This window comes from Pleurodeles waltl, chromosome 3_1 (genome assembly GCF_031143425.1).
Source record: "Pleurodeles waltl isolate 20211129_DDA chromosome 3_1, aPleWal1.hap1.20221129, whole genome shotgun sequence".
Taxonomy (NCBI): Eukaryota; Metazoa; Chordata; class Amphibia; order Caudata; family Salamandridae; genus Pleurodeles; species Pleurodeles waltl.
Genome location: NC_090440.1, coordinates 662,991,489 through 663,011,296, shown reverse-complemented (window position 1 = coordinate 663,011,296; position 19,808 = coordinate 662,991,489). Strand labels below are relative to the sequence as shown.

The 19,808-nt window shown below is 44.5% G+C and overlaps 1 protein-coding gene across 4 annotated transcripts in view; it reads right to left on the bottom strand.

Moving 5' to 3' along the window:
- The window catches only part of ANO9 (anoctamin 9), a 386,417-nt gene that overhangs the window by 292,156 nt on the left and 74,453 nt on the right, over positions 1 to 19,808 (bottom strand). For all 4 annotated transcript variants that reach the window (XM_069223191.1, XM_069223192.1, XM_069223193.1 and 1 more), the window contains exon 2: positions 3,431 to 3,484. In XM_069223191.1, the coding sequence (XP_069079292.1) occupies positions 3,431 to 3,484 (54 nt within the window). The remainder of the gene's footprint in view (positions 1 to 3,430; positions 3,485 to 19,808) is intronic.

Sequence of the window (19,808 nt, the reverse complement as noted above, 5' to 3'; positions counted from 1 at the left end):
AACCCATTCGAGCGGTGGCCCTGTGCAGAGGATCTCATCTAACAACCATGAATTAACTACAGTATCTTGTCAGTTTTGCTGTTATACCCACCAATTCAGTTCAGGCTTCAATACAATGGGTTGACAATTGGACTCAACAAGACATAAGTACTACATAGGTTGGCAAATTATGGTTTAGAGAAGAGAAAACTTTGAAGAAAAATGGGCTGCTCAATGTCTGGCAACTTTTGATTTTGTTACATATTAATTTTTGGTATTTTGTCAATGTTACCTTGGAGTTGCTCCAGAGAACTAGCCTGCCCAGCACACATTGTACTACTGGGAAATAGGTTTGGCCAACAAAATTTCATATGATTGGTGGGACCTGTTTTCTCCCAGAGCGGCTCTTAGTCCCATCATCTAGGGGATGAAGACAGTGCCTCTGTTCCACTGCTAATTAGGAGTGACTAGGAAATGACCAAAGAGGCAAGACTAACAAATGTCAGATATTTCCATCTACTGCCCTGCATTATGCACAGAGGGTGTCTATAAGGTGTGTGCTGGGTGAAAGCTGTGCTGAACTTCTTGCTATGCTTTGGAAGTAGTATTGCACACTCAGCCTTCAAAGTCTGCTGATTTTCAGGTTCTGGAGAGATGTTGGCTGAATTGGATTAGAGACACTATCTGTTGGTCCTTTGCGCTAAGTCCTGAGCAGTTGGTAGTTGTAGAATCTGTTGGAGAATGTATGGAAATCCTTAGGCTGGAGATAAACTACTAGGACCGGCTTCTCCGAGTAGTTAGTGAGCTACTGTTAGCTCTGCTCCTATCTATGGGTAGCTCTCCTGTGTGCAGCCCAGCTTACTAAATTAGATACTTCAACTTTACTGAATTAATATGTGTAAACAAAAATTTACAGTTTGTATTTGAGATGAAAATGTGCATATTTTAACTCAATAGCTGATGTTTCGAGAAAAATGCTCAATTTTCAAAACATATTTAAACCTGACATTTGATTGATAAATATTGTGACGTTGGACAGACCTATTACTTATACTACTGGCAATCCTGTCTGATGTACTGAGGTGCTTACTGCTAGTAAACTTGAATTTGGTGACCACTAATGTAATCTTATGCAGTCACTAATAAACGCTTATAATGTGAGTAGCTCAAGATGCTTTTCATTGACCAGAAGTAGCTATTGTTACAGAAAAGGTTGGACAACCCTGTTCTAGGAACATAACCATAGGCCAGTCTAATACAAAGAGTCCTTAATTTTGTGCATATTGCATTATACTGCTCATAAAAGACAATGGCTGCGCCAGTGTTGCCTTTTGCTCACCAAGTGTATGTCACTATGCATGTTGATGACAGCCAGTAAGTCTGCTGGTTACCCAAGAACAAGTCACCTTTGAGGCACTCAGATTGAGGACATCACATAAACAAGCTTGGGCTAATAAAATAAGCTGCAGCACATGCATTTGATACCTCTCTTTATTCAAAGGGGGAAAAGCGTCTTTACACATGTAAAAAGGACGAGCTGAAGTGACTGGCAATCTTTGGCTGGTTCCACCACCCGTATAGTTCTCATCTGCTGCATATACTGTGCAGTGATTTCCTAGATCTTGAAACAGAGGCAAGCGGCAGCAAAAATGATTTGGTGGGGGCATTTCACCTTTTCCACTTTGCCAAAGCATAACCCACCAAGGGCCAAAATTCCACCATAATTTCCAAGGTAATCTTGAGTGAAGTATTGTGTTTAATATAAGGCCAAACAGAAGAAGACACCTTATGACCTTTTGAGTGAACTCCGCATGGAGCAGTTCAACCAAACCCTGCTGGGCAAGGTGCAGAGAAGGACGATGGCGCTAAAATGTTGTCACTCTGGTCCACAAATAAATTACATAAAAAATGAGGAATTATTACCACTCTCTTGAACGCTTTATATTACTCAAGGACGTCATCCTTGTGGTTATGCTATACTTGGATTCATTCACGATGCCAGCTGTCTGGAGTCATGCCTCAAGTATGTCAGACACTTTCAAGCTTACCACCTCACCTCTGATGCAACAGTTTAGAGTGATGACCAAAACAAGCGAAGTCAGGGCACATGTTACTATGCACCTGATTTACAGTCGGACAGTAATAGAAAATCCTTCTGTTTGCAGAGGAAGTGATAAATGTCTTGTTAGATGACTCTGGGTACTTAGGAATGCTCTATAAGGCATTATGCCTGCCAACAAATAATTCACCACTGCCTCCAAAATACACCCAGTCCTTAATCAGGGCCCAGGTGTTGAGTTATGAAGATATCGCTCTCCTGTAAGTGTGGGACAATGTAGTAAGAATAAAAAATAGGCCAATGAACATGAAAGCTATCAGTAGTGTTGAAAAGGATGCCTAAAAATACTGTGTAAAAATTCCACTGAGAAGATGAACTATTGTACATGGGGGTCCTGCACTGAAGTGCTTCCACACCCAATAAAACCTGTTAGACGCCTCTCTCAGATGCACAAGAGCCTCCCGTTTTATCAACAGAAGACCAATATTCATATTTGTGTAAACAGGGAGAGGAGATCAGATGAGCTAGCACATCCTTTGTGTTATCCTGTTGAGTAATATGTGGTGACCCTATTTACCCACATTCTCACTCATGTAGTACTGTATAAATAAATGAAAAACACTTCAGAATAAGTTGAATAGTGGGTTATTTTTTGGCAGTGTAGTTTATGTCATAGGTGACTCAAGCTTGAAGAAGAAACTTGGGTGGTAGCAAAAGGCATAGGTACTCTGCCACACAGTGAAGAGCTCTGGTTGCCAAAGAAACAACAAAATTGGAGGCACCGTCTGCCACAAATCGTCCTATCTGAGTATCTGGACTGCTTATCTCTGCTGTAAGGACAAGACACAAACAAACCATACTAAAATGTATTCTATAGGAAATGTGTGTTTTGTTGGAAGGGGTGCGGTGTACTAAAAAGGGACGTTGTCCATAGTAAAAGGTGCCACCATTAGGGAGTGATCTGGTCATCAAAATGAGTGGGAACAGGAGGGAAGAAGTACAGTTTATAATATAAAGTGTGGTCTGTAGAAGGTGGTGTGGTGTTTAGGAAATGAGGTGGTCTGCATGAGTGATTAAATCTTTAGAAGACCGCAGCCTACAAGGAGAAGTGTTATATATTGTCCACAAGACTAAAATGGAGCCCAGATTCACCACATGAATGTCCAAGATGCCCGCTCTTATAGAAGACAATGCATGCACTTAGTTAGCCATGGCCAAATATTAGGGGCCTGTGGCTCAAATGGTCAGATGAAAGGTTGCCAATCTGTCTGTGACCAAAATCCGAAGTACTCAGTGTCCATCTTTGTGGTGAAGGCGCTGCCTAATGCATTTGCTTAGTGCATGGCCTAACTCACTGCCACATCAACTAGAAGTCATTGGTTTAGGACTCACCGCTTCTGGAAATACCAGCAGCCGCTCCTGCCAGGGCGTCAATAGGGTGCCATCCTGAGGAAAAAAAGGAAAGCATTACCCATGACAGCGTACAACATTTGACGTCCTACAGGAAATGTGAAAGACATCTCCATGACTAATAAATCTGAACGGGATTCGGGTTCAAATATTAATTTACAAATGAGCTGGGATTGCTGCCTCATTTGAATACAAAAACTGATGCCAAATACAATACAAGCTCGACTCTTATATCACAAACGTTGGCAACAACAAAGGGTATGAACTATTTTTTACTGACACAATAACACAACATCACATACACAGCAGACTCATATACCATGTATCTAATTCTGCACAGAACGGTCACTCACATAACCTGTGCAAACACTCTGGAACAGTCCATTTTTACAACATTTAATTACCACCAGTCATTTGTCTAGTTACAAAATCCACTCACAGGAAATCTTAACAACCAGTTCCCACTGTTCCCATCTACACACATCAACCACCCATATCAGAAATGTGCACCAACAAACCACTAGACTAAACCAGCACAACCTAACTATACGACTATAATGTATCCGTTCTGCAAATTGCAGAGGCGTGCTTGCCTTGCAGCAACACCTCCACAGGCTACAACGCTGCCTGCCACACAAACACCACACAACATCCACAGCATGGGTGCAGGATCCCTAAAATGCGAGCTGAAAAGGCTCACCCTGCAACTAGCACTACCACAGGGCCCATTCATCCCTGCCGGTCATACTGAAAAATAACATGACGATTATGTTGCAGTGCCAGAGAACTTAAGAAACAGGCAAGGTATAGTGTACCTGATACCTGCCACCCATGCAAAGCCAAACACCCGACCCTAATATCATTGTTACACGCCCACAACAAAACAAACTGCCGTCAATACAAAGAAACTAACATTACTCCTTTCCTCTCATTCATGACGACACGGAATTCAGCATTCACCCAAAGTGATGTACAGCAGTGACGCCCCAATACAACCTATGCAAATTCACAGTTAGTCCCTCTGACCACAAAGATGTCATCACAAAACTCAGTCAATAACTGCACAACATACTCTGACGTGACACTTAACCACACACACACAGGACACATACCCTACTGCTAATATTTCATGCGAAAATAGGCAGGTATGCTAATGAGTAAGTAGAAGATTGCACTTGAAAACAAACTAAACCATTCTGAAGATGATTTACAAAATGCATTAATCGTGTGGAAAACTGACATTTTCCCTCACACAACAGTGCACTCATTCACTACTCTCAAAAGACATCAGAAAAAACCTGCAACACAATGTCACTGAAGAAGAGACCAATGATGTCACCAGTATTAAAACCTGCAAGATAGTCTGAGCTTCAGTGGCTCCGTTAGTGCAGTTTATAAATATGCCCGCATTTTAAGCCAGGCAGAAGTGTCTAACGTGCAAAGGCCTCTGCTACTCCCAGATAAACGACTTTGCCCGACCCCAGAAGTCCCTCTGAATGCTTTTGTCTTGGAATTAACAAAAAAGGAGTCTTTGACCTGTCCTCTGAGAGACGCTTGTGCTGCAAGACTGTTTCTCAGATGGCTGTCAGTGTGACAGGAGGTATTTTGGGGTTTACATCATAACTTGCAGGCATGTGAATTACTTTTCTCAGTCTTCATGTGATGCTTGCAGAGAATGTTTTCATTGTACTTAACTGTATTGCTGTCTGGCTCTGTGTGGTGCAGGAGCTCACACAAAGCACATTGCATTTAATGCTGATAAATGCAGATTGTGGTCATATCTACACAATGTGAAGGGTCCGCAGGGTGGGACCATGCACCATGGAATCTGTAAGGTTAGCGCGAGACATTTTGACCGCCCTTAAAGTGGTAGGGGGGTAGTTTGACTTTTCCTGTTGGCTGGGTCCTGTATACTTTCATCTTTTAATACTGATAATGGCAGGTTGTGGGTAATATCTATTGCAATGCAGAGAGTGAGCATGATGTGGCCAAGTGCCCAGGAATAAGTGAGGGTAGCACAAAACATACTGACCATCCTCAAAGTAGGAAGTGGTAATCCAATTTTCCCCTGTTACATGCTTGTATGGCCCAAGCCAGAGTTCCTGAATTAAACATCAAGGCAAAGGCTATGCTCTCCCAGGCCAGACCAAATCTCCTGTATCCAGCAGACTCCAACACACTCGCTAGCAGGTTTCCAGGATGCAAAATGCACAATCGTTCATTGCACAATTGCTCTATGTGCGCCAAATGTATTTGGCGTAAAATACTCTGAGGTTCCAACATTCTACAGTGCTCAAGGACACCCTGAGATGCCGACGCCCCACTCAGAGGTCCAGAAGTTTGGAGGCAGACCTCGAGGACTCAGGCTAGCCTCCATACGCTGCCAAATCGGATGATAGCACTCATGCCCTTTAAAACTGTTTTTTTTTCTTGCGCTCCCCATGTCTGACTATTTTGTACTTAGTTACTCTCAACACCAGCCCCTCTCAGCCAGTTAGCCAGTGTGGAGGAAATGGTTTCGCCCAGTCAGCAAGCACAACTCACGCAGAAGGGCCTATCCTACCGAAGGCAGCACCGGTACGGCTTGAGGTTGGGTTCCCAGCCCGCAGAGGTTGCCTCGCCACCAATAGAGCAGTTGCTTCGGCGCCTTGTGCTTCTGACAGTATTCCCTTACACACCGGGCATCTAGTAGAGGTGTGGGGGCCAGTCTGGGGCAGATAGCAAACAGATTCATCTACTAAGGAACCCCCATCAGTAAGTTGCGGGAGACTGCAACTATTTCCTTTCTCATCTTCTAGCGGCTGAGGTATTAGAGGGTTAAGCGGAACTTTGATGTTGACACTAACTTTTCAACAGCCAGGTACTGGCTACCTTAATATCCTGAATACAATTTTGATTTACCACTAAAAATGCCACTTCATACAGCTGTGTGATTCCAACAACTGTTTGCAGCCAGATCCATGGGATTAAATTGAATAAAACAGTTTCAAATGTAGGCACCATTGTATTTGGCATGTGAGGAGACTCAAGTCACTCATTAAACATTTACAAGTTCATAAGTCTATCCACAGAGCTTAAAATACAACAAAAATGCAGCCCCCAACTGACACAGGGAAGATAATTCAAAGGTCAACAGTAGTGTCCATTAAATAACACAATTATTCAAAAATTATTCGTACAAATTACAACATAGCTGACTCTCAAATAGTTCTATAGAATAACTTGGCTCTCCACAAACACGAGGTCTGGGTACTTACGAACAGCGTTGGCCCCACTGTCAAAATATTAAAAGAAAAGATGTACCAAGGCCAAAATACCTGAGTCATTAGACCCTTCAGCTTTAGCATCACTTTTTACATATTTACAAAGATCTCGAACCCTTGCAAGAGATAGGAAAACCCCACATTGAACATGATTACTAAAAAGAGCACAATCAGAAATCAAGTGATGCCCAGACAAGCGACAAATTGTGTTGAATCTAAACAAGGCTGAATACCTGAATGGAAGTAATACACACCACATTCTTTATTGGTCCTGTTCTTGTGAGGAAGATCGTGTTAGTGGTGTAATCGCATAAAAGCCAGAAATAACAGACGCCTTTCTACTAATGGCTGTACAGGATCAGTCAATGTTGAAATGAGATTTAGGGGACATAGTGGATTCTAATAAAACAACCAATCATACTCGCCAATTAAAGTGCAACCTGACACTTTACAGCCAAGGTAACCAGCCTGAACCCCGTAGAAGCCTTTGGTCAGAAACCTATCTCATCACTATGACATTCTTTTTATGTCACTTAACACTACTGTCAAATGTTTAAACTTACAGTCAGATAGACGTGAAGTGCAACCAGATCTATAATACACTTCTGACATTTTTATAGCCGGAATTTACATCAAGGTTAAACGTTTAAATGAAGTGATTCACTGGGCAAAAACTGAAACATAAGTCATTTTAAAGACTTGTAGCGGTTTCCCCCTTTATAAACAAAGTGGAAACTCTCCCTAAGGTACTAGGGGCCAGATGTAGCCCATTCTGTGTCTATGGGAAAAAGTGTTCGTACATATGGCCCTAGATGATGCTTTGGTACAAAAGTAAAATTGCTTAGTACTCATCATAGTGGCAACGTCGACAAAATGTTACAAGTAAAATTTCCACCAGATACTTGAATTCCCAAACCAGTGGACGAGCGAGCTTAAACTCCATTCTTTTCCAGTGAACAACCCATCGGAAAAAGATGAGAGTCCTCTCATACAAATATGGGGTATCCTACCTAAATCATCTGCTAAAAACACATAGAATAAACTATTTCCATGTTCAAATTTACAGCAAAAGAGGAGCGACATTTGAAAAAGCATTAATAACCCCAACAAACAGTCCAAAGAATTAATCAATCAATCAAATAATTTCTTAAGCGCACTACTCACCCGGTAGGGTCTCAAGGTGCTGGGGGGGCGGTTACTGCCCGAAAAGCCATGTTTTTAGGTGCTTTCTGACGGTTAGGAGGTCCTAGGTCTTGCGTAGGTTGGTGGGGAGGGAGTTCCAGGTCTTGGCGGCGAGGTGGGAGAAGGATCTGCCGCCGGAGGTGGTGTGTTGGATGCAGGCGACTGTAGCGAGGGCTAGGTCGGCGGATTGGAGCTGCCGAGTTGGTATGTGGAAGTTGACTCGTTCATTGAGGTAGGCCGGTCCAGTGTCGTGGAGGGCTTTGTGAGCGTGGACAAGGATTTTGAAAATTATCCTTCTGTTGATGGGCAGCCAGTGTAGGGATTTGAGGTGGGTGGATATGTGTTTGTGGCAAGGGAGGTTGAGGATGAGACGTGCGGCTGCATTCTGGATTCGCTGGAGTTTTCTTTGAAGCTTGGCTGTGGTCCCTGCGTAGAGGGCGTTGCCGTAGTCCAGTCTGCTGTTTAACAGGGCGTGGGTGACTGTTTTTCTTGTTTCTAAAGGGATCCATTTGAAAGTCTTGCATAGCATGCGAAGGGTGTTGAAGCAGGAGGATGATATGGCGTTGGTTTGCTGGGTCATGGAGAGAGACGAGTCCAGTATGATGCCAAGGTTGCGTGCATGGGTGTTGGGGGTGGTGGGCCACCAGGAGTCATTCCATGCTGTCTTGTTGGGGCCGAAGATGATCTCTGTTTTGTCTGAGTTCAATTTGAGGTGGCTTGCTGTCATCCATTTGGCGATGTCGAGGAGTCCGGCGTGCAGGTTATTCTTGGCGGTGGCTGGGTTCCTAGTGAGGGAGATGATGAGCTGGGTGTCGTCAGCATATGAAATGATGGTGATGCCGTGGGGGTGGAGGATGTTGGCGAGAGGAGCCATGTAGATGTTGAAGAGGGTGGGGCTTGAGGGAGGATCCTTGGGGGACCCCACAGATGATCTTGGTGGCTGTAGACCAGAAAGGAGGGAGGCGAACTCTTTGGGTTCTTTCGGAGAGGAAGGAGGTGAGCCAGTCAAGGGTTTTGTGGCGAATTCCGGCATCGAAAAGGCGTGTGCAGAGGATTTGGTGGCATACAATGTCAAAAGCTGCAGAGAGGTCTATGAGGATGAGGGCGACGGACTCGCCCTTGTCCACTCTGGTCCTGATGTCATCTGTGCAGGCGATGAGTGCGTCTCAGTGCTGTGGTTCTTGCGGAATCCAGGCTGGGAGACTTCAAGTAAATTGTTCTCTTCTAGGAAGTGAGACAGTTGTATGTTTACTGTCTTCTCAACGACCTTTGCGGGGAAGGGGAGAAGAGAAATGGGTCGGTAGTTTGTGAGGTCTTCAGGGTCTGCTCTGGGTTTTTTGAGAAGAGCGTTGACTTCGGTGTGCTTCCAAATATCTGGGAAGGTTGTGGTGTCGAAGGAACTGTTGATGACGGCCCGGAGCTGGGGAGCGATGATTTGGCTGGCGTTGTTGAAAATGTGGTGGGGGCAAGGGTCTGTTGGGGAGCCTGAGTGGAAGGAGTTCATGGTTTTGCCAATTTCTTAGTCGTTGGTGGGGGTCCAGATGTTCAGTAGGTTGGTGCGGCAGGGTGTTGTGGTGTTGGTTGTATCGGTGGTGGTGATGGTGGGTGCTGATGATGTGAAGCTGTTGTGTATGTCTGCGATTTTGCGGTGGAAGTAGTTGGAAAGGGAGTTGCAGAGGTTTTGGGAGTGTGGAGGGTCGATGGTGCAGGATTTGGGTTTGGTGAGTTCTTTGATGATGGCAAAGAGTTCCTTGCTGTTGTGTGTGTTGTTGTCTATGCGTTCTTTGTAGAAGGACCGTTTGGTGGTCTGGATGAGTTGGTGGTGTTTGCGCATGGCTGTTTTGAGGGCGGAGAAGTTGCTCATTGAGGGTTCTTGGCACCAGACATTCTCAATTTTTCGGCATTCTCGTTTGCAAGACTCAAGATCTGTGGTGAACCAGGGGGCGGTCTTGATGGTGCGGGTGTTGTTGTTTGTTTTTAAATGGGCGAGGGAGTCTGCGCAAGTTTCTAGCCATTGTGTGAGGTTGAGGGCGGCGGTGTTGGGGTCGTTGGTGATGGGAGGTGGCCCTTGTGCGAGGTTGGAGATCAGGTGTTCTTTGGAGATCTTGTTCCACTTGCGGTAGGGTGTAGTGTGTTGTTGGTGGTGGGTGGTGGGTTTCATGAAGGAGAAGTGGACACAGTGGTGGTCAGTCCAGTGGAGTTCGGTGGTGTGAGTGAAGGTGATGTGGCTGCTGAAGGTGCAGATGGCGTCTAGTGTTTGTCCCACTGAGTGGGTGGGTGAGGTGTCCAGTTGCTTGATGCTGAGGTTCATGAGGTTATCCAGCAGGGCCGTGAAGTTGCAATCATGGGTGCTTTCCAGGTGAAAGTTGAGGTCACCAAGGAGTATGTAGTCTGTGGAGGTGAGGGCGTGGGAGCTGATGGTATCGGTAATGGTGTCACAGAATGGGGGGTGGGGTCCTGGTGGTCTTTAGATGAGGGTTCCTCTAAGGGTGGTGTTGGCATTGATGTGTACTTGAAAGTGTAGGTGTTCTGCGTTGTTTAGGGTGTCATTGGTGTTGGTCGAAATTTTGATGGAGTTTTTGTGAATTATGGCAATGCCTCCTCCTGGTTTGTTGGTGCGGTCTCTACGGGTGATTTTGTAACCTTCTGGGATGGCTATGGGTTCTGATGAGGAGTTCATCTATGTTTCACTGAGGAAGGCGATGTCAGGAGAGTTTGTGATGAGCAGGTCCCAAAGCTCGATGCCGTGCTTGTGGACGGAGCGGGTGTTAAGGAGGATGCAGCTGAGGTGATTGCAGGGTTTGGTGTAGTTGCGATGCTTGTTGGTGTTGCTGGTGTTGGTGTGAGTGCAGGAGAAATGGCATGAGTGGCATGTGAAAGGTCTGTGTGTGTGTTTGGGGTTGGCCTGGGCGCAGGCGGGGTGCTGGCCTTTGTTGAGAGCAATGAGTTCTGTGGAGGAGTAGTGGCGCTTGGGGGGACGGAGAAGTGTGGACCAGGGGGACGGGCTCTGGGCACGGTCACAAGGTTTTTTTGGATAATCTCAAAGACATCAAGGAAATCATGGATAATCTTAAAGACACTAAGAAAATACCAAAGCTCTGTCAAAGCCTTAAAGAAAAGTGGGCTGATACAATCCAACTGTCATCAAAGAGGCGATTAATAAGTGGTCTTTCCTCATGGGAGTACATTAGAAGTCGAAAAGGAACCCAAGTAATTGCTGAATGAAAAAATAGCGTCCTCGCAGTGTAATCTTAGAATAGGGACAATAAAGTCTCAGGTAAAAGCATCCAGGGTTTACAGTTTATCTGATCATACCTGATCAAAGTAAGGCATCTTTAATAAGGCAAATTATAATCATGTTACAAGTATACACATCAAACTCTCAAGTTAGTTCTCGGTGACCTATACTGCAAACTGAAACTCTAAGTTCCACTTTTGATCCAGCTCATTGTATAAACATTCTGGTTAATCAGGTTCAACGACAAATGAGCACTATAAATTTTACATTTTACCTTTTGTATAATTCTAAAGGGCCTTTTGATGTACTAGACAGGGGCTGTTTTCTAAAACTCTATTTCTATTAAGGTATTATCACATCTCACAGAGGCCATTTTAACTGCTGTAGGATTCCAGCCTCAAATGAAAAAGAAGAGAACAAAGCAATCCTGGTAATGTGGGATTCGTGTGAAACAACAATCCAAGTATTATCAAACAGATTTTTGTAATTGGGGAATAAACATTATAGAAGAACTAAGCCCCCAGTAACCAGACATTTTGTGGCCTGCATCTGCCCCTGAGCATAGATTACCCTTTTTGGAAACACAAGAAATTCAGCAACATTTGATCAACATCACGATATTAAAATGTGTACCTGGGTTGGAAAATAACAGCTATAAAAAAATCTCAACCTAAACATTTGCCTTAATTCAGTTTTTGGAAGACTGTAAAGTCAAAGATATAATGAAACATGAAATTAACTGGATTTGGCTTGCTATAGCTCTAGCCAAAACAAATTTGACCCTTCTAAAGCTGTTTACAAATTTAAAGATTTGTTCATGGAACGTCTGTGGCCCAGCACACATGAAGAGTGACAATAATGCAACAAACTTCTGGCAAACCTTTGACATTCGCAGGCTTCAGGACATGTAGCGTGAGTTCCCCCTTCCCTTGATTGAATATCTTGAATTTCATCAACTAGGTTTGAGCCAATTCGAGAATGGTAGAGCTAAGGAAGGATTAGCCATTCATGCAGCATCAACAATGTAGTTTAACATCACGCTAAATTTGATATGAACTTGGCATGGAACTCCGACAGTTCCAAAAATGACATTAGTTCCTCTTTTTTAGATGGACTTCTAAAAAAATTCAATATACTTGAGACCAAATCGGTTTTTTGGACTGATCCCCTTACTCAAGATGCAATGCCCCAGATACTCTATTTCACACTGTGCAAACTAGCACTTGCTGAGCTTAAGGGTCAAACCATGTTTTTAATTTTTTTAAGAAAGTCCCTGGCTTTGTTATGGTGCTTCTCTCAGGTCTCTCCAAAAACTAAAATCTCATCTTGGGAAAACCTTACCCATTTTATCCTTCTGAAAATCACATGCATCATTCTAGAAAAAACAGAAATGCAGCTGACACAAGACCAAAAGGCATTTTTGCAAACCTGTAGGTGCCAAATGGACTAACAAACATGTTGAGGTCTATAGAACCAGGATGTAATCTGACCTGATGATATGCAACAGTAAAATTTAGCGTTAAAAAAAACTTGAGCTGCACGCAACATTCTGATAATCTTGGAAATGTTTGAACGTAGGTATTGGTCCACAATCACAAACTTGTTGAGCGTTCTCAAATCTATGCACAACTGAATCTCACCAGACTGCTTGCAAGTTACCACAGCTAGGGCTACTCATTTAGCACTCTCAAAAGTCTCAATTATTTCCTTGGAACACAATGTCTCCAATTCCTCCTCTATAACCTCTCCCATTGCAAGAGGTATGCTTCTCACTTTTGTTGACTACTGGATGAGAATGTCCTCTTTTATTTGATGTTCATATCCATTCAAATGCCCACATTTGTCTGTGATACATCAGGGAACTCAGTGACAAACTTTGGCTCTGCGTTGGATTCAATTACATTCACATTCTGTACCACAGATTCTGTAGATTTCTTTGATATAGTCCTCTCTTAGTAAAGCGGTGACTGCCATTAGGATCCGACAAAATACTAGGATCATTTTGATGAAATCAACTCAAACACACTGGTCTCCTTCACTAGAACATATAGATTGACTCTAGATCTGTTTTCCTCAGCACGGAATTACCCCCTTAGTTCAACTGGTTTCCCACCATAACCACCAGGTTGTACATTGGTGCTTCCAGCTTTATCTTCCCTTGGAATTCTTTGTCAAAGGCTTCAACTGAAATGAAGGCCAACTATACTCCAGAGTCTGTCAGAGCTTTGAGTTGCAATTCATCAATTGGCAGGACATCCTATAGGTATTTTTCCTTTCTCCATCAATTGTAATTGTTATACAATCCTCCAACATTTTGACAGGTTAGGGTGTTGCCTCACTCGCATTTGCAGTTTACAAACAACTCAAATAGCAGGACATTGTTGTAGGAAGCCATATGCTGAGTCTTACCACACCAATAAGAACTGTCCTTGAACTTTCCTTTACAGATAAAAGGTTGCCCTTGGTTTCTACGTGTTACGTGGAGATCTTGTTAACCAAGGATTTGTTCGTTTTTCCTGTTGTTGTGAACAAGCAACTGAGTGCTCGATGTGCCTGGTAAAGGTGATCACTTCATAGAGCTTGGGGGTCATTGTTTAACTAAATCTCCTGTCTAGGCAGCACTTGAGCAAGTATTCATACATTCATCCACAGTGGAACCAAACTTACAGGAAACTGACAACCTCCTTGGGGCAATGATGCATTCTTCCATGTCCTCCCTATAACTTTATTCCCTTACTTCAAAGATATATATCTCTAACACTGTGGTGAGGAGTGGTGTGGTGTTGTAGTAAAAATCCAACCTTTTTATGTAAATCTCAAATTCAATTAGTAAATCTTTCCCCTCCTCTTCTAATTTTACTATATTTATGCACATTTCTTGCCCATCACTCCTCAAATAGTGGATTAGCAGAGAAGGCTTTCTTTCTGAAGGAAGATTTGAACCCACAACCTTTGTGTAGTACTCAAATACCTTTTTCCATTTCGACTACTTAATGGTTTGTTCACCTAATTCAACACATTCTGCACCACAAGTTGATGAAAATGTAACTTACTGGTCTAGGCTGCGTATCTCCTTATGGTTTAAGATTTTTTTTAAAACATGTTTCATCTTGTTCTTCAAAATGCTTTGCAGAATGAAATAGAATTGTTTATTGAGGTGTGTTAAACAATTTCCATAACAACCAGGAAGCCATGGTGAACCGAGTGAGACTTAGCAAATGTTTTGTCTCATAATAATGAAACAATCGTTAACCAGTTGATTAAGGTTTGCAGTATAGTTCGGTTTCATGCTAGATGTGCACCTTCATTGACCGCTGGGGCCGCTAACCTGCGGGGTTGTGAAGTTATCGGTCTAGTTTCAAAGTACACCGAACACTGGTTTCATTAGTTTGCTGAAATCACATGGTCGACTCACAAGAGACGCATATGCGTTATGCGCAACAGTTAAAAACTGGCCAAATGCAATTGAAAGGTACTGCGGGGATCACTTGCAATAGCGGAGCCCTCTGCTAGAAGGAGCAATGCTGCTGAGCTGCTTAGCGTATGACTCAATGGAGGTCAATGAAACAGTTACGTACTGGGGAAAGCATTTCAAGCAGAACTAACGTTGTCTGCTAGTGAAATGTCAGTCTTTGCAGATGAAGAACACTTTTTGATTAGTGCTTTTTTTCTTGACAGCGCATGTTAGCGCATGGAGATATGAAAACTCATAGAGATATGAACTGCCGCAATCAGGGTTAGGAGATCTTACGCTGACAACGCAAATTATTCTAGTAGCGAGTGAAGAACTCCTTTGTCCTTTTGAAGATGTGGAACGGAGGATCATATTTCTTAGATTTGAATAATCCAGCCTTTAAATCGCCTCAGTCACAAACAGCTCAGCTCCAGAACTCAGCTCCAACTGATTAAAACACAATGTACAATCAGAAATAAACATCCTACAAAACATGGACGATTCCTATCAGCCCTCCAATAAGTAGCGATGCAACAGTGTAGCTCCTGCTCAGGTTACCAGCCTTGATTGCTCCTTTGCGTGCTTTCTCCTTCATGGGGTGTATTTGTTCAGCAGCAGACCACAACTCTGCCTTTACAAAATAAAAAAAATAAGAATGGTGCATGGCTACTGCCTAGGTTATCTATTGACATCCTTGACCTTTTGGTATCCTTTAACTCATGTGAGAGCATCCCTCCATCGCGGAGGCTGCTGTATAGGCTCCTGGGTCTTCTCCGATTACCCCCTTTTTTGGTGTACGAGCACACAGCATCCTGCTGTGGAGCATTTGTACTCTATGAGAGACAGATAAAGTGTACATGCTGGAGCTCAAAGGATATACAAGCAGCACAGGGCAAGAGGTCTAGAGGCCAGAACTGTCCATTTTGGATTCCAGGATTTATGCTCAAATCCCACCCGCAGTGCTTATTTCCACATTGTGTGATTATGGGCAAATCACTTAATCTTCCTGTTCCTAAAATAGTGAAATGAAATGTAAGAATTTTATTGTGTAATCCTCACTTAGGGGCATATTTATACTCCGTTTGCGCCGAAATTGCGTAGTTTTTTTTTACGCAATTTTGACGCAAAACTAACTCCATATTTATACTTTGGCGTTAGACGCGTCTAGCGCCAAAGTCCATGGAGTTAGCGTCATTTTTTGGCGTGGACACCTACTTTGCGTTAATTATATGCAAGGTAAGCGTTCCCGTCTAAAAAATCGACTCCGAGGCATGTGCGTGGGATTTATACTCCCGGGCAAAAATCACGCCCGGGAGTGGGCGGGTCAAAAAAAATGACGTACGGCCACTTTTGCGCCGTTTTTTAGCGCCTGCAAAAGGCAGGCGTTAAGGGACCTGTGGGCTCTGAAGGAGCCCAGAGGTGCCCCCCCCATGCCCCCAGGGACACCCCTGTCACCCATGCCCACCCCAGGAGGACACCCAAGGCTGGAGGGACCCATCCCAGGGACATTAAGGTAAGTTCAGGTAAGTGTTATTTTTTTTTTTTTTTTGTGGCATAGGGGGGCCTAATTTGTGCCCCCCTACATGCCACTATGCCCAATGACCATGCCCAGGGGACAGAAGTCCCCTGGGCATGGCCATTGGGCAAGGGGGCATGACTCCTGTCTTTGCTAAGACAGGAGTCATGTCTATGGGGGTTGGGAGTGAAAAAAAATGGCGCAAATCGGGTTGAGGCGAAAAAATTGCCTCAACCTGACTTGCCCCATTTCTTGACGCCCAAGCTCTATCTCCCCCTACGCCGGCGCTGCCTGGTGTACGTCGTTTTTTTTAACGCACACCAGACGGCGCCGGCGGCTAACGCCGGCTAACGTCATTCAATAAATACGGCGCCCGCATGGCGCTTCAGAATGGCGTTAGCCGGCGCTAATTTTTTTGACGCAAAACTGCGTTGGCGCAGTTTTGCGTCAAAAAGTATAAATATGGGCCTTAATGTGCCCAATCTTCTAGATTGTCTCCAATTCCCCCATGGAATGTATAGCGCTCCGGTGCTTCCTAGTTAGTTGTGTGCTACATAAAGGTACCAATGCATACATACATAGATCCCCTGTAAGGGAGATAGTACTCTTTGCTGTATTCATGACACAAGTCTTAGTAGTTTGTGAGGGGATAGAAGTGCGGCACATCCTCTTGTTTGAGTTTTTTGGCAGATGTGAGAGTAACAGGACAGGTTATGGGGTTTTGGGAGTGGCAGTGGTGTGGCAAGACTGCTTCCATGGATACTTTGGTGGGCGAGAGTGCAGGCAGACAGCTGGTATGGACTGTTTTTGGCAGATACAGGATGCCAGGTAGGTTGTTTGAAGGTGTGTGGTACGAATTCAGGTAGGATGGTTGCTTGGAGAGATGAGAGTGGCGGGCCACTTTTATGGTGAACTTGAAGAATGCGGAATGCGAGGCATGGGCTTTCGAAGGGGTGGAGGTAGAATAGCTACTTGAGGTCAGACTAGAAGCAGATTACCGAAATCTACTCCTTTTTGTTTCTGTTGGTGATCTGGGGGATACTCTCTATTCACTGTTGCCAACAGTTTAACAATGGCTCACTTTACCACCAACTAAGCTCTAGCAAATGTCAGGAGACCAGCTTCTGAAACCAACCCAATAAATATAATTTAGTACAGTATCCTGCATTATAAAGCTCATGGCCTACAGAAGGTGTCAGAATTCAAAGTCCGGTAGCAGGATTCAAAAGGTGATTAAGAAAAACTAGGATGCCTTGCTTTGCAACACAGTCAAGAGACAGACCCACAGGTAATGTGTTCTCATGTAAGCCTGAAAGTTTGATTTGGCCATAATACTTCTGTGGTGGATGTTTTCTGCCATGGAGATTATCAATACAGCAGACAAAGGATTTAGGTCAATTCTTTATTCTAAGAATATTCGTTGTCTAATCCAGGCACGCTGCCTTAGTGATCCTGCTATTTGCCAAGAGTTGCTTCACAGAAAGTCCTGGGTAGTCCTAGCTCCAGTCTCCTGTATATGGGTAGGTTATAAAGATCCATAATGTAAGGCAAAAACCGACCCGCGGCTTTGAAACAAATAGTGTTTCTTCCAATGTCGTACATGTGTTTTAATGTACTTCTCCTAGAGCCTGTATGTTTTTTCACTGCCTCTGTCTCTTCCGATGCAAGACATTGTATAGGTGGAGCAGAGATGTGAGAATGGAAGCTTTCTCGCTGCCCTGTGGATGTCCCACCTACTTACAGAAACACGAATCAGCCTATGTCACAACTGGTTATCATGCAAGTAATGCAACGAGGCAGAGAAGTCACCCTGGAGGCACACAGGACATATTAAAAACAAAACAAGCATTGGCAAAGCCACATTTTTGATCTACTGGCTTTGCCATTGTTTTTTGCCGATCCTGGACATGATCATTAAATAGCACAATGCTTTGACCAATACTGATTAGCACTGAAAAAAAAAACAGAAACAAAAGGTGTGACGATGCGGTCACTGTTGGTGGTCACGTAATTCTGTAGAAGTGTGTATAGGCCCCCATGCACACGTGCCTATACAGAGTGACACGGCCACTGTTTAAGTTTACTTTTTATTACTTAATGTAAGATGGCGGGGCCATTTAGATTAGTGAATAAAAACAATGGGCCTGATTCTAAGCTTGGCGGGCGGCGGGAGCCGCCCGTCAAGCGGGAACCGCCAGAAGACCGTTCCGCGGTCAAAAGACCGCGGCGGTCATTCTGGGTTTCCCACTGGGCTGGCGGGCGACCGCCAAAAGTCCGCCCGCCAGCCCAGTGGGAAACACCCTTCCCACGAGGAAGCCGGCTCCGAATGGAGCCGGCGGAGTGGGAAGGTGCGATGGGTGCAGTTGCACCCGTCGCGAATTTCAGTGTCTGCAAAGCAGACACTGAAATTCTTTGTGGGGCCCTCTTACGGGGGCCCCTGCAGTGCCCATGCCACAGGGGCCCCACGACACCCCATACCGCCATCCTGTTCCTGGCGGGCGACCCGCCAGGAACAGGATGGCGGTATGGGGTGTCAGAATCCCCATGGCGGATTCCCATGGGCAGCGGAAAGTCGGCGGTACACCGCCGGCTTTCCGCTTCTGGCCGCGGCTGTACCGCCGCGGTCAGAATGCCCGGCGGAGCACCGCCAGCCTGTTGGCGGTGCTACCGCCAACCACCGCCCTGGCGGTATTTACCGCCAGGGTCAGATGACCCCCAATATATTTTAAGTTTTTAAGTGTGCTAAATCGCTTTAGTGGAGTGCTGAAATTTGCTGCCTGGGCACTCCAAAAAATAAGAATCACAGGATTTGGGTGCAATGGAGGAGAGAGTGAAGCAATAGGGAGATGAGGGGAAACAAATTAAAAATGAAGCAGGGAAAGGATAGAGTAACATAGGGAGACAGCAACACAGAGGACATGGGTCGAGAGAGAAGCACACAAGGTGGGAGAGAGGCTCAACACAGAGCGTGTGGGGTGAAGCAAAACAGGGAGTTGGAAAACACATCCACTCTGATGGAGAGCTTAACCAAAACCTCTACCTGAACGTAGGTAGACTGTGCAAATATATTGTGTGTGGATAGATGAGGATCACAGTACCCTCGCTGGTCTTCCTAGATTAGGGTCTCAATTCCTGACACTATGTGGCATCGTAGATGCACTAATGAAAATGAATCTCATTTCTTAGATGAGATATCCTAGGGCAACAGTCTGCCTAGGGCAGAGGGTTAGAGGCAACGGAGGAGAGGTTGGGAAGCAACGCACACGATGGAGACCACAGAAAAACCCATGAATTCTCATGGAATGCTTAAAGAAACAAGTAGTTCCCTAAAAGTGAGTAAGGGAAAGACACAAGTAAAGAGGCTAAGGCTGAACTCCATATGATGGACAGGCAATCCATTCAATAAGAACCAAATAAGTGAGAGTGACAGTAAAACCAACCAATTGTAAGTAATGGACAGGCTTTAAGCCCACTGCACATTTTTGGTAAGGTTACAGTATGTCGTTTTCAACCTCACCCTACCCTAACGAAGGAAGGCTTGTCCAACTCTGAATGGGTGTTGGGTTTGTGGCATAGGGCTCCTGTGAAAAGGTCTGCTCGGCCCTGAGTGGAAGCATACCAACCAAACCTACAGCTTGCAACAGTGCTCTGAAAAGGAAAGCAGGCTTCTGCAAATGGCCTCAATATCAATGCATGTGCCATTTTCC